Raw genomic sequence first — 12,672 nt, forward strand, 5'->3', positions numbered from 1 at the left:
GAAAGCAAGATGCGTCTTATTTAATTTGTACTATGGACATTGTCATTTTACATTAGTATGTTGATTTATTAAACGATTATAGACCATTCACTTAACAAAGTTAATTTTCCTTTAGCTTATGGAATGATGTGGCACTCTTTAATCATCCAATCACATGCAAGCAAATATTCAGTTTTTCAAATTTTCCTTGGGTATTCAGGAAAACATGTTCACCGCCTTCACTATGCTAAGCGAAATTTCCCTTTGCAAAGTAAAATTTTCACATAAATGAACATGTCCTAATCCCTTTGTAAATTGACCCTATTGAGGTTGATATTATGAAGGTATTTATTAAAAGCAAAATAAATAGCATACACCAGCTTTCTAGCATACCAATTAATCTTAGATGAGATATGTCTTCAAAACACAAATTACTATTTGGACATAAAAGGGTGGGGGGGGGGGGATTAAAAAAAGTTATAATAAGTCTTCAGTCATTCTGTCTACCTACAGAGGTGTGTCTGAACATACTTGTGTGTGTGTGTGTGTGTGTGTGTGTGTGTGTGTGTGTGTGTGATCAACCAGGGATGTTGTGAATGGTCTAGTTCCAATTTTGAGGGTGACTTGTCACATTTTTTAGTTTTCTGTGGAAGAGTCTCACAGTTTATGTGTATGATTTCTAGAGTGTTGGATTGTTCTTGGTTGCTTACCATGCCTCACCTGAGCTCCCACTATGTCTTCTGACTATTTATTGCTCTGGTTTAGACAATTTGCTCTAGTTACCCTGGTGATTACTTCTGTAAACAGTACCCAACTATGCTTTTGTTTACACAAATAAAGAAAAGATTTTCCAGCTCTCTTACCAGTCAGCCTGCAAAACAATCAAATTTGCCCTGTTTAACCGTTTTGTTTGCACACATTTGCCATTAAATGTGCACCTTGCTGCAAAGGCCAGTTATAGGTTGGGGTGGTTGCCACTTTTTTGTACAGTTGGTTGAATTGGGTACAGGGGTGCACTGTATGCTTTTGCTGCCATTGTGCTCTTGCTGGGCATCACAATGTGTCCATGTGCCTTTAAGGAGGGGTGGGCTCCCTCCGGGCATACCTGCTCTTAATCTTTCCATTCTTATGAGTGCTCCTACTATGGGCACTCTGGTTATTTAGACTTCAGGATTGCAGTATTTACAAAGGTCCCTTGGCATGGGCACTGAGGCTTAGGCATATATTTGCAAATGTGTGCAAACAAAACCCTGTTTTTAACGTAAACTGTTAAACAGGGCCAGTTTGGCTGTTTTGCAGGCTGGCTGGTAAGTGAGCTGGGGAATCTTTTGTTTGTTTGTGATGTGCATTGTCTTTTCAAGTGCATCTTGCTGCCACTTTTTCGTATGCTTCTACTTTACCCTCTGTTTGCCTAGAAATTACATTTGGCCTGACTCTTGTCATGACTCCACCTTAGAATGTCTAGCTACTGGTTGCCACTACCATCCCAACATAGGCATCTGCACGGGGTGTGCCGGGCACACCCTAATCAACCAGAGCACCATGGCTTTTTTCTTGCGGAGCTGCCAAAATTCTGTTTCAGCATCTCCACCAATAGACAATCAGACACTGAACAGGAACAGCCGAGATCCTGCAGGAGGAGGAGAAAATGTGTCCAGTGGACGTAGAGGGCACCTCAGCCCTGGACAACTTTACAGAGAACTCAGCTTCTGCTGAGTAAGAGGCCGCTGAAGAAGGAGTCTGGCAGTCTGCTCGGGCCAGCACTGCCCCCTCCCCCTTCATAACCTGGTGGGCACCCTGTCAGATCACTCTGCCCAGTGCTGAGGTGTCAGAAGAGGATTGTAGGACATTCGTGCTGGAGCAGAGATGGAAGCTCCATGATTGGCTGATGAGCATGTTGTTTATGCACAGACAGCCGACCAGGAACAGATTCTGCAATAGACCGGCTGCAAAGTCAGCCACAGTAAGACAAAAACCAGGCACAGAATGAGTGCGGTGAGGGGGGAATTCTGACCATTCTTTGTTATCACTATGTGTTGTGTGTGATGATCGAGAGTGAGGGCCGGCACCAGCTGTCACACTACCCAGGTATCCCCCTCCTACCACACTGCCAAGGTATCCCCCTCCTGTCACACTTCCCAGGCATCCCACCTCCTGTCACACTGCCCAGCTACCCCCCTTCCTGTCACATTGCCCATGTAACCCCCTACTATCATACTGCCCAGATACCCCCCTTATGTCACACTGCCCAGGAACCCCCCTCATGTCACACTGCCCAGGTACCCCCCTCCTGTCACAATGCCCAGGTACCCCTCTCCTGTCACAATTACAATGCCTAGGTGCCATCTGTGTCACCCCAGTTCCTGTGCCCCATCCTCGGCATACGTTGTGTGTTCATCTCATACTGCACAGTCTCAAGTAACTGGTACAGTGAGTCACTGGGATAGAGATCACCTTGCTGATCCTTCTGGCACCCAAAGAGGGAAGAGCACCCTTTGTACACAGAACAGTGCACAGTGTATATATATATATATATATATATATATATATATATATATATATATAATCTGTTCTGTGTGGCTTTCAAAAAAGTGGATCTTCATGTGCTGAGATGTACTGTAAAATAAATAAATAATCATATACATATCAGCAGAAATACATAATCTTTAGAATCTTTAGACAACTTTTGTCTCACTGTATTAATTCTTAATTGAGATGACGCATGATGTTAATGGAAACATGTTTCAGGGTCACAAATATCCCCTAGATATTTGTAGACAGGAGGACTAGTAGACAGAACTGTTCAATAATTACATGAGTCCAGGCACTAAATAGCTTGTAGATAGTGAAGATGCATGGTTGTCAAGTGTAGTTTTTAAAGGTTAGAGTTAAATGACGCGACTTCGGCATTTTAGCCATTCACCTGATTTTTCAGCAGTGTAGAGAATTGATCATCGGATTCAGTGAGCACTGTGGTCACAATATTTCTCACTTCCATATCAGTTATGCTCTGTATGAAATTCTCTAGCCATTTGTCATATTCAGTTTCTTTATTTAATTCTTCTACCTACAAAAAAAGACTGATCATTAATGTGATTAGTACCGAGCAGGTAATGTAAATAATAATACACTCCCCAGGATTAACATAAGACAGTCATCCATGTTACTTGCACTACATTTTGTACTTTCTTTAATTCCTGTAAATATATATTTTTTAATTGATGAATGGGAATTACTATATCATGGAATTTACATTTTTTTCTTTATGGCCAGTATAATTTTTTTTTTGATAGATGCACAAAGGTATCAGTAATGGGGAAAGTGAACAATGATTGTTTTTTTTTATCCTTCATGCATTTTCATTCTACATGTTGTCTGTGTATGAACATACACTTTAATGTGTAACTACCTATGGCTTTCATTTTACTGCCAGGGTATTCATATGAGTGTGCAGCCTATTGAATTAGAGTGTGCACCCCAAAGATCAAAGGCGCAGGCGGTGTCGGTGGACAGTTTTAATAGGACAGTGCATGTTGTCAGTAGGACAGAGAATGATGTCAGTAGGACAAAGAATGATGTCAGTAGAACAGAGGATGATGTCAGTAGGACAGAGGATGATGGCTGTAGTTTTTTTATTTTTATTATTGTTTATTACAACATTTTTTATTTTTTTTTACTATTTTTTTAAGAGCCCAGTTGGGGGGGGGGGGGCTTTTGGTGAAATATTAGACGTCTAAAGTCTGATTGAGAGACAAAGGGAAGCTGGCAGCGCTGTTGGGGGAGGGCCTGGGTAGTCGTGGGAATATGCATTGCATGGGGTGATTAGGGTGTGCCTAGGCACACCGGCACAACCATTGGGGAAAAAATCAGCAGAAAATCGGATAGTGTGTATAGGGCTTAAGTGTTCTCACTGACCGCCAATGATGAAAATTAAGGAGTTACACAATGAGCACAATAAAAGGTGCACATGCTGACCACGAAAAAGGGGGTCACCAAAGCACAAGCTTAAGGGAGACACATGTTGGCTTCCAGGAAGAGGCCCACCAACCATCATATAGCAGGAACACATAGACCACAAAAAAGGGGTGCATTGAACACAATATGGAGAAGGGTTACATTGCCCACTATATGCAAGGGGAGCACCCTGACATTGTCCTGAGTTCTGTGCTCTATATGTTACAAAGTCCTGACTACTGTTTATTAAAATAATTTTGTCCCATGTAGTTCTGTCTCTATCAAAGCCTGACATAATCATGCCCATGTTTTTCAGTAGTTCACTATTCTGTTTCAATAGTTTTTTTTATTGAAAGTGCTTTACAAAGGTACAGCGGTAGACAGAAACATATAAAAATAAGGCCTACAGGCTGTGACAAAGGTGACATAGAGCATTAACTTAGAAATTACTACAATAGTGAACCGTAAAGATACATACTGACCATCATAAGATCACCAGTAGGAATTTGCATTAATGTTACAAACTTTTAAGTAAAAGAAAAAGGGGGGTGGGGGGTGGATTGGAAACCCAAATTGAGAATGATAATATAGGCTATACAGTGGGGGGAGAAGTGAGCATTCCTTAGATGGAAACCCCTCCTCCACTCCCCCAGCCTGTAGGGTCAGGAAGAGAATAGTAAACACCTATAGTATACTGTAAACACAAAACATGGTCCTCCAACCATACATTATTTAAAAAGCACTTTGCTTAAAAAAAAGAAATAGGGAGAGAGGGCTATGGCTCTCCAAGTCTAACCATCCTCAAAGAGTAGATGGAAAGAGCAGGTAGAGCTGGAAAGAAAAGAGAAGAAAATACGAGGGGAAAAAAGATGAAAAGGAGATAAAAGCAAAGTAAAATAAAAGGAGGGGGGACTCAAAGAGAAAAGATCAAGATCTCCACTCAGTCTGCACCTCTGACACTCACCAGAGTACTTCCTATACAGGAGTTTGAAGATATTAAATAAAGGGGTTCCAGACCCTTTCAAACTGAACAGCAGTATCACAAAATGTACAAACCATCTTTTCATTAATCATTATCCAGGTAAGCTTGATTATCGCCAACTCAAACGCTGGTTTCTTCCAGGCAGTGGCGATAGCAATTTTGGCCGTCAGAAACATAAAGTTAATTTAGAGTCTGCGAATGGTGGAGTATCCCTTCCACAGGTTCATTAAGTAAAGCTATTTTGGAGTCTTTGACAACATTTACCATGGTCACAGAGTATATTAAATTGTGGGCTCTGATCCAAACCTTACTACATGACCACCAGGAGTGGAACATTGTACAATGTACGCATTACCCAAAGTACAAAAAAATATTCAAAATCCTCCGGGAAGACCCATCATCTCGGGAAATGGGTGCATCTCTGAGGCTGTCAGCCAGGTCATAGACGATCACCTTAGACCACATGTCTTAGAACTAGCATCATACACAAAGGATACCATCCATTTATTGCAAATCTTGGAGGATTTGATAATTCCAAATACAGCAATACTTGTAACTATAGACGTCGAATCACTCTACAATAGCATTCCCCACGATTTGGGAATAAAGGCAATACAACGTGTTTTGCAGCAAAGGTCGACTGTTGAATGGAAATTCAACAATTTTATATTATTGATGCTTGATTTCATACTTAGACATAAAGTTTTTCTGTTCAAAGAATCCCACTACCTTCAGGTACAAGGGGTGGCTATGGGCACGTGTTGTGCTCCATCATATGCCAACTTGTACCTGGGAGAGTGGGAAAAAACCTTTTTGTCTAATGATTTATGGGCCATGTATACCGAGAACATTGTGCTGTGGCAACGCTACATAGACAATGTATTTTTGGTTTGGAATGGCCCAGAAGAAATGTTAAAAACATGTTTAGACAAAATGAATCAAAATAATTTGAATCTTTTTTTCACAATGTCTTATAATCAGACTAAAATAGATTTTTTGGATATTACAATCATGAAGGACGCAATGGGGGGATTAACTACACGATTATTCAGGAAGGAGACTGCCGGCAATACGCTTTTGCATGCTGACAGTTTCCATCCTGAGTCATTAAAAAAATCCATTCCATATAGTCAACTGTTATGAATAAAACTTAACTGTACAACCAACGAAGCTTTCCAGGAAGAGGCGGATGAACTCAGTAGGAGATTATTAGCACGAGGCTATACTAAAACCTGCCTGAAAAAGGCCTTTAATCGTGTTAAAAACCAAGATAGACAAGTCCTGTTGTTTGGAAAAAAGAAATCCAATAAGGTTGAGAATACAACTAGATTAATATTACGGTTCTTGAATAAACATGAAAAAATAAAAAAAATTCTCACTAAATATTGGTCGGTGTTAACGGAGGACCCAGTATTGTCCACCGTTGTCACCCCAAGACCCTTAATTACTTTTCGGAAAGCTGGCTCCATTGGAGACTCACTGACACAAAGTGAATACAAAGGTAGTCAACGCCTAGATCCATGCAAAACTTGGGGAACCTACCCATGTGGGTCTTGTTCCTTCTGTGAATATATAAGGCAACGGACAACTTTTAAGTTACCTAATGGTGAGAACTTTTGGTTAAAACACTTTGCTAATTTCAAAACAAGAGGTGTAGTTTACCTGTTTCAATGTGAGTGTGGGGCTTTCTATATTGGGAAGACGAAACAAGATTTTGGTCAACGTATCAGTAAACATCTGTCCGGCATGAGGATCTGCAACCTGTATCTCCCACTGGGGAGACATGTGGCAGAGGCTCATGCCTATAGGATGCCTGTTGTGAATTTTACTGTTGTGGACCATGTACACATACCACTTAGAGGAGGGGATTGGAACAAAATACTCTTGCAGCGCGAAATGCGCTGGATCAGATTTTTAGAAGCCACAATCCATCCAGGGCTCAATGAAACAGAGAGCTTTAGGCCATTTTTAGATGGTTTTGTTTCGGGAAAAATCGATTAATGAATTGGTATGGAGATAATTGAGTTCCTTTCCCTTTTTCCCCCCCCCCCCTTTTTTTTTGTATTAATTCATAATGGTTTAAAATATATTTGTATTTATTTATTTTTGTGAACATTTGATGCTGCTAACACATGTTTTTAAGAGGACTTATTATTATAGATGGGATCTGCAGTCACCGCACTCCCGGCACAGGTGAGCCCACCTATGTGACTCCATAGAGGAGAGGTTGTGGGGTTTTCTTTTACCCTATTTTTCCTATTCCCGATTCGGAGTCATTTACGTGGGCTCTGGGTCTGTTTCTGGCCGCCACTTTATGTGGCTGTCATAAACTTATCCAATTTATTCCTGTGTCAGTGGTTTTAGTTCTTGCCTTTGATGGCATAACACACCTGATAAATATATTTGGGGTTTGTCTGTGATTAAATTGCCATCCTTGTGGATTAAATATCCATATGCCTATTTAAGGGAATTGATTGTAGAAGGCCCCCTTGAGTGTAGTAACTATCCTGAAGCGATAATATGAGGTTGAATAGGATCGCAACATATTTGGCGATCCATGATCCATGATTACTCAGTTTTTGCCCTTTTGGGTATTGTTTTGCCCATGTAAGAGAGGTGCCGCCATCTCCTTATTTGCTCTCTCAGGGGCCTATGTTTAAGCCATCTGTTGTGTGATATTGTCACTTCCTGTTGCGGAGATGTCGTCACATCCGGAAGTCTCTGAGAAGCATCACTTCCGGTTCCGGTTGAGAATGGCGCTACTTCCGGTTCCGATTGAGGATGACGCACCGGATGTGTGTCGGACAGTGGTGATGACGCTGTTGTTTGGGCAACAATGGCGCCCTGTAATTGGAGTAGTCTCCAAGTGAGACCTCCTATCAAAGGAGCCTGTTGATAGTTAGGAGGAGTTTATCAAGTGAGACCTCCTATCAAAGGAGCTTGTAGATAGTTAGGAGGAGTCATTATCTTGATTGGAGGACTTTTTAGCGCCAATCAATCTTATATGGGCTACTTAAGGCAGACGCCAGAAGTCCTAACAGGTGGGGACTCTCCATATGTCCCTTGGATTCTCACGATCTGATTGTACTGGCAGGACAACCAAGGAATTTAGGTCTACGGATATGGAACTTTATCACAGCGGTAAGCAAAGATTAAGTGATCTCTCTTTCTAAAGAAAAATGTCAAGACGGGGGTAAACTAAAATATTCCTTGGTTCTCTTTCTGCCTTAGGTCTTTCAGATAAGATTAGGGCTCATACAATGTGATGTTTGCTCATCTGTTGAGCCATTGGACACACATCAAAGGAGTTTTTTATTCCCATCCATTGTTGAGTCTTCCTGACTCCTGGGCTTTGTAGTGTGGTGAGTGACGATTCAGCAGATCATTACCATCTTCATTATTTGTTCAAAATCCTTTCCTCTTTGGTCTGTTTTTTTTGTTTTGGGCAGAGCCAAGAAAGAGAAAAATGTCCTTTGGATATTAAAAACAAACATGTGAGTATTCAAGTGTTGGGGTTTAAGACTATTATGTCAAGTTTGTAAATGTACTTTTGGATATATTCATTGTTTGTTATGTGTTCACAGAAAGTGGCTTCCCTGAAGAAGAAACTATTTACACATACTTTTCGAAACGCGTAGGAAAAAAATAGCCGCTCGCTTTGTCGCATAAATTTATGCATGTGTTATCATCTTATGCTATACTATATGCCAGCACAACAATGTTATTTTATGGATCCTTTTGTACATATAGTAGTAATGTCTTTGTCTTTTTGTATCTATAATAAAATATATTTTTTTATATATATTTAGTATACTTTTTTGCATTGCCTTAAAAATCCCAACAAAATTTGAGGTTTGACCAATTGCATATAGGGCAGTTTACCTGTGGAATTAAGAGTTTATATTGTTCAGAGACACCACCTCTCTGGAACACACTGCGATAATATCTATTTTCAAAGGCTGTGCGATTCCTAAGAAAATGCAATATTTTCTGTAAGTGGTAGGTCTCAAAAGCCGTCATCTCAATCAGGTGGAAAATCGGGGGTGCGTGTTATACGCCAACAGAGTACCTCGGAGGGGAAGAGGAATCACCGAGCCATCATCTCCTCTCCACTCGGCTCTCCAACACACAGTCCAGCCTCCGGCATTGGACCAGTGTTCTGTCTATCACAGGAGCTGGTCCAATGCCAATGGCGGAGATGGGACTGTGTATGTGACTGCCGACTGAGAGCGAGGAAACAGATGACGGCTCTGTGATTTCATCCGAGATATGGTGAGCTGCATTGAGGCGGCAGATGGGCACACAACAGGCTGCAGGTGGGCACACAACAGGCTGCAGGTAGGCACACAACAGGCTGCAGATGGGCACACAACAGGCTGCAGATGGGCACACAAAAAAGTTTTTTTTCTTGAAACTTCCCTCTTAAGTTGGGGTGCGTGTTATAGACCATAAATACGATATTTGGGACAGCTGTGTAATCTGGAACTCGCTATTTTTAATTTCTTTTTTTTTATTTCAATAGATTTTTATTGGATTTTATCACATACAGATATAACAAAACAGAGGATAAAAGGAATACAGAAAGGTAAGGTAGGTTATGTTATCGGACACAGTAAAACAAGAAAATATTAAGGTACATACAATCACAAAGTATCTGCAACATATACCATGCAATTACTGAAATATGAGATAACTTCATTCACAAGGCTTAAACCTGGTGGTCCACAATTTCCAATTACTATCAAAGGTTTTGCAAGAAAAGGAGTTAAGTGCCAGCAGTCTTTCAAAGGAGTGATTCCTATTCACAATAGCAATCACTTCAGAAAAGTTAAGGGCTAGAGAGCTCTTCCAATTATGTAAAATTAGGTTGCGTGTAGCCAGGAGAATATGTGTTACCATGGCCCTATCACCATATGGAAACTTATCTATACCGATGTGTAAGATAGCCAAGTTGGGCTTTGGAGGCGTTAAGATACCTGTAAGATCAGATATCGTTCGGAATGTCTTGTTCCATAGGCCTCTCAGACATTTGCATTCCCACAAAACATGTATTAAGTTCCCTACATGACCGCATTGCCGCCAGCATTGAGGTGAGGAGGTCGGGAACATGACTGACAGTCTGTAGGGAGTGTAATGCCACCTATGTAGTATTTTCAGGGTCATTTCCCAATGACTTACGCAATGGGAGTATTTTTGGATGGTTCTGAGAGCTAAAAGCCATTGGTCTTCAGTAAAGGTAGTTGCTAAGTCCTTTTCCCATTTGCTAAAGGTAGAGTGTTTGTGAAACTGTCTTTTGTCCTGGAAAATGTTGTAAAACAGGGAGATACCCTTGTCATTAGGTTTCAAATTTGAGTAGAAATCCCAGGCTTTTGTGGGTATTGAAATGAGGGGTATTGGGCGTGAAGTCAAGAAGTGATGCGCACGAGCGCATGAGAACCACAGGGGTTTCGATAGTTCGAATTTTGAGATAATGTGGTCTACCGACATAGGCACTGTGCCCTGGAACAAGTCCTGGACATAGCATATATTTTTCGCTTTAAGGCGCGACGTCTGTATCGAGGGGAGTTTGGCGGATAGCAGTTCTATAGGTAGGTCGTATTGTAACTCAGTCGCTACCACATTCTTACATTTGAAGAGATATCGCCATGCTTGTAATGACACCTGTATAGTCGGGGACATATGACTGGTCACCCAGGGGTCCCAGGCATCGCTGAGCAGAAAGTCCGCAGGCCTGTCTACAGGAAGCAAAGAAGATTCGATGTCCACCCATTGCGGACTTTCTGCAGAACGGAACCAGTATTTGAGTTGATCAAGTCTAGTGGCCCACATATAATCTGTAAGATCTACATATCCAGCCCCCCCGAACGCTTTGTGGGGCAGAAGAACCCGACGAGGACATCTGGCTCTCCTGCCCCCCCATGTGAATTTCCACATACTTTTGGACAATGCTCTAATGTATTGAGCGGGTATCGGGAGTGGTAAGGAGCGGAAGATGTAGAGTATTTGTGGTAGTATTGACATTTTATAAGCTGCTATTCTACCCAGCCATGAGATTTCTTTTTTCCCAATGTCCGCGAGTTGTCTGTCTATGCTAGTCAATAGCGGTGTAAAATTCTTCTCTACAAGAGTAGATGTTGTGCCCGTCAACGTCAGGCCTAAGTAGGTGATGCCGTTGGCAGACCAGGAGTAAGGAAGAGTAGATTGCAGGACTAGTTTAGTGGATGGGTGAACTCCCAGGTCTAAGATCAATGATTTGGAGTGGTTGACTTTATAATAGGATATGTCCCCGAAATCCGATAAAACTCTGTGGGCTTGAGGGAGGGAGTGTAAGGGGTCTGTTAGTAATAGTATAATGTCGTCAGCAAACAGGTTTATAACATGTTTGGATTTGTTAAACGTAAAGCCCTTGATGAGGTCGTTTGCCCGTATAGATTCTGCTAATGGTTCTATAATAAGGTTGAATATGGTGGGGGAAAGAGGGCACCCTTGGCGAGTGCCGTTGGTAATGGTAAATGATTTGGACAATAGACCTGCTGTGTACACCTGTGCAGATGGGCAGGAATAAAGTGCCAGGATGGCATTAAGGATTGGACCCTGGAAACCAAACTTGTCTAACACAGCCTTCATATATGTCCAATGCACCCTATCGAACGCCTTCTCTGCATCCACAGAGAGGAGCAGAGAAGGCGTTCGCGAGGACCTCGCATGGTGAATAACATTAACAATTCGTCTGGTGGCATCCGAAGTTTGCCGCCCCCTCACAAAGCCCATCTGGTCTTTAAAAATGAGATGTGGTATGATAGTCATCAGCCTATTGGCTAATACTTTTGCGTAAATTTTCGTGTCAGAGTTTAGGAGAGAAATCGGCCGAAAATTGGAGGGAGTGGTAGGGTCTTTGCCCGGCTTTGGTAGAGTCACTATGTGGGCTCTCAGGGGGGAAAGAGGAAGTCTGTTCAGCTTTTGTGAAAACTTCTAAAAGGTATGGAGATAGCAAATTTTGGAAGATTTTATAATATTCATTCCCAAAGCCGTCTGGACCTGGGGATTTGCCAGAAGGCATTGAACTGATTATTTTCTGTATCTCCCGACACGTAAATGGAGCATTTAAGTAAGTGATATGATCTGCGGATAGAGAAGGGAGATTAATATGCTGTAAGAAGGATTGAATGCTCTGCATGGACGGTTGGGGAGTGTTCATGTCATCGCGGAGGTTGTAGAGGGCCCTATAGTATTCTGCAAATTGGTCTGCTATCTCTTGGGGGTTTACTATTTTGTGGCTGGTGAGAGGATGTAGTAGGTGAGCGATTTTAGAACGGGTGCGCGCCGCTTTGATTCTATGGGCTAGGTATTTTCCCGCACGATTAGCGTTTGCATAGGAATTAAGTTGTAACTTACGGAGGTGTCTATCAAATTTTTGAGTTAGTATATTTTTTAATGTATTCCGAAGATCAGCGAGCATAGTCATTGTAGCGGGTGAAGGGGAGGCTTTATTACGTAATTCTAACTCGTGTATCTCTTTCAGGACTCCCTGAAGTAATGCATTGTATTTTTTCTTTTCCCTGGCCCCTAATTGTATAAGAATGCCTCGCATGAAAGCTTTGTGAGTGTTCCAAAGAAGAAATGGATCAATATCAGGGGTAGAATTGGTTTGGAAGAAATCCCTGAGATGCTGAGAAATAAGTGGTGCAAGCTTAGGTTCCTGAAGGAGCCGAGTATTGCAACGCCAGATAGGTGGTGAGGAGGCGGCACCATGGGTG

The 12,672-nt window shown here is 41.8% G+C and overlaps 1 protein-coding gene across 3 annotated transcripts in view; it reads right to left on the reverse strand.

Annotated features, from left to right (window-relative positions):
* The window catches only part of LOC143933862 (uncharacterized), a 164,861-nt gene that overhangs the window by 19,918 nt on the left and 132,271 nt on the right, over positions 1-12,672 (reverse strand). For all 3 annotated transcript variants that reach the window (XM_077456949.1, XM_077456947.1, XM_077456948.1), the window contains one exon: positions 2,903-3,046. In XM_077456949.1, the coding sequence (XP_077313075.1) occupies positions 2,903-3,046 (144 nt within the window). The remainder of the gene's footprint in view (positions 1-2,902; positions 3,047-12,672) is intronic.

The sequence above is a fragment of the Lithobates pipiens genome, unplaced genomic scaffold (assembly GCF_037356315.1).
Source record: "Lithobates pipiens isolate NorthernLeopardFrog02 unplaced genomic scaffold, aLitPip1_a1.2 Scaffold_27, whole genome shotgun sequence".
Classification (NCBI taxonomy): Eukaryota; Metazoa; Chordata; class Amphibia; order Anura; family Ranidae; genus Lithobates; species Lithobates pipiens.